The sequence below is a fragment of the Musa acuminata genome, chromosome BXJ1-8 (genome assembly GCF_036884655.1).
Source record: "Musa acuminata AAA Group cultivar baxijiao chromosome BXJ1-8, Cavendish_Baxijiao_AAA, whole genome shotgun sequence".
NCBI classification, from domain to species: Eukaryota; Viridiplantae; Streptophyta; class Magnoliopsida; order Zingiberales; family Musaceae; genus Musa; species Musa acuminata.
In genome coordinates this window covers 41,695,375-41,697,536 of record NC_088334.1, presented here as the reverse complement: position 1 = coordinate 41,697,536, position 2,162 = coordinate 41,695,375, and the positions used below count along the sequence as shown (strand labels likewise).

At 45.0% G+C, this 2,162-nt stretch overlaps 1 protein-coding gene across 2 annotated transcripts; it reads left to right on the top strand.

Moving 5' to 3' along the window:
* The first annotated feature begins 536 nt into the window (after positions 1 to 536).
* LOC135587875 (mannose/glucose-specific lectin-like) lies at positions 537 to 1,695 on the top strand. Of its 2 annotated transcripts, XM_065079709.1 has the most exons (4): positions 553 to 595; positions 784 to 926; positions 1,011 to 1,199; positions 1,280 to 1,695. In XM_065079709.1, exons 2-4 carry the CDS (start codon positions 918 to 920, stop codon positions 1,514 to 1,516), a joined length of 435 nt encoding a protein of 144 aa, XP_064935781.1. In that variant the 5' UTR covers positions 553 to 595; positions 784 to 917; the 3' UTR covers positions 1,517 to 1,695. The 2 variants fall into 2 exon arrangements, with proteins under 2 accessions (XP_064935782.1, XP_064935781.1); XM_065079710.1 differs by lacking the exon at positions 784 to 926 and having other exon boundaries at positions 537 to 595.
* Positions 1,696 to 2,162: the final 467 nt, after the last annotated feature.

Sequence of the window (2,162 nt, the reverse complement as noted above, 5' to 3'; positions counted from 1 at the left end):
ACGATTGGAAATGAAAAAATTACATTCTTTTGATAATATAAATATGAAGGTATATTCTGACATCCAATCCAATAAACCACTTAAAAACTGTACCGTCCACCGAACGAGCACAAGGGAGTATGCATTATATGCTACGTTCAGGCCCTTTGAGTCAAGATTGGGAGCCATGCACCAAAAGACACAATTATTGCTTTCGGACGCTCACAAGTCTTTAAGGTTCTGCATGCAGAATGTGCAGCTTAGCATTTCCGCCATGGAAGGACATATGCGATGTAGATGCTTGCCAAGCCATCCAATCATAGCCATGAGATTCACGTTTACGTACCTCAGCTTCCATCCTTGGCCGACACCCGAGTGTTACGAAGGATGAGATGGAGAGGGATCATCATCTCCAATTCAACCCTTGTAATTGTTTCTTTTGACTTCATCGCTTGCAGAACCTGATGTGGGTCGATCACGAGATTCACGTTTATATAGGCACATGTTAACCTTGGAGGGCTATAAATACCCCCATCCTCTTCCCAGAGGGAGGACGTGCAGCATCCACCGTCTTCTCTAAGTTTCTTCCTGTGCAAAAGAAAGGAGTCTACAAATGGTGAGAGATGAGGCTTTGCCTCCGTGACGTCGTTCGTTCTCTTTATACATTCTTGCTGTGCAAGTTGTGTCTGTGTTGTTGCACTGTGTAAGGTTCGATGCATGGTTTATAACGTAATGGCGTTTATTTGCATGCACTGTGTTGTTGCAGTTGTGTATGTAACGATCACGAGTTTCACGTTTACGTAGGTACTACACGTTTAACGTTTTATTTGAGGAAGATGGTTATGGTCCCACCCATGTAATATAGGTCCCAGAGGAAGGGCGTGCATCATCATCGTCATCTTCTTCTTCTTCTTGTCCACAGACACTTCCATATCTGCATGCAAATGGTTCTTTCTCTTTATCCATTTCCTGCTGTCCAAGGTTTTGATGCATGGTGGTATATAACGTGATGGTGTCGTCCTTGCGTGCAGGCGGGAGAGATCAAGGTGGGGCCGTGGGGTGGCAACGGAGGGTCTGAATGGGACATGGGGGCTGCCGACCGCATCATCAAGATAGATATTTTCGCCAGTGAGGTCATCGCCGGCATTCTGATCACCTTCACCCGTAATGGTCAGAAGGAGACCAAACTCTTCGGTAGCATCCTTGGCGATCCCCACCCGGTTCGTCCACCTCGTCATCTTCCTCCGAATTAACATCATCGATTGGTTGCACCTAAATAACAGAAAGTCTCGTTGTTTAGATTTCTCTGCAAGAGGACGAGTATCTTGTGGGCGTCGAGGGGTCTGTGGATACGATGTGGGAAATCACTCTGGTGAGGAACCTGACGCTGACGACCAACAAGGAAAGCTTTGGACCTTTCGGCTCCAGTGGCGGAAAACCTTTCTCCATTCCTGTAGCCTCGGGTAAGATCGTTGGCTTCTTTGGACGTGCGGGCGCCATGATTGATGCCATCGGACTTTATCTAGCACCGAACTAGACCTCTTGGACTGATACTGCTGCTTCAATAAATGAGTCTTGCTGCTACTTGGACTCCATAATAAATGAACTGAAATGAACTGTTACTGTCGTCGTCCTCCCTCCGTCTCCTCCTCCATGTACTCAAAGTTGGATGTTATCATGAATAAAATAAATAAGGGCCCAGTTTGATAGGTTTCCTCCTCCATGTACTTAATAAAATATATATATTAAGACTCCCAGCTAAGGAAAGACTAGCTTTGGACTAACGTGGACAGGATACGTAATGTGAAGTTTGACTTCTGGGTATTGTCTACACATATAATTGAGCTTGACGAATGGATGGACTTATAAGCTATAGATGAATAGCCTATAAAGACCCCCAACCCATCCCTTATGGAGGACAACGAGTCCTAAGTACACGTACTACTCCACATCTCTAATGGTGAGAGGCTTTCCTCCTCCTCTCTCTCTCTCTGGAACTAAGAAGAGGAGTTGGAGAAGATTGGAGGAAGCCTGGTTTTCTTCGTTTTGTTTTTCTCTTTTATCGCTTCTCTGCTCTCTCTTTCTTCTTCTCCCACTCAATTAACACATCTCTAAGAGAAGTCCTTCTCTCGTTTTTCTTTACTGTACGTTCGTTTATGATATGCATGTTTGATTGTGTTGTG

Coding starts and splice junctions, on each gene's coding strand:
- LOC135587875 (XM_065079709.1), top strand. Junction 1,200..1,279: donor TCCTTGGCGATCCCCACCCG/GTTCGTCCACCT, acceptor CTCGTTGTTTAG/ATTTCTCTGCAAGAGGACGA.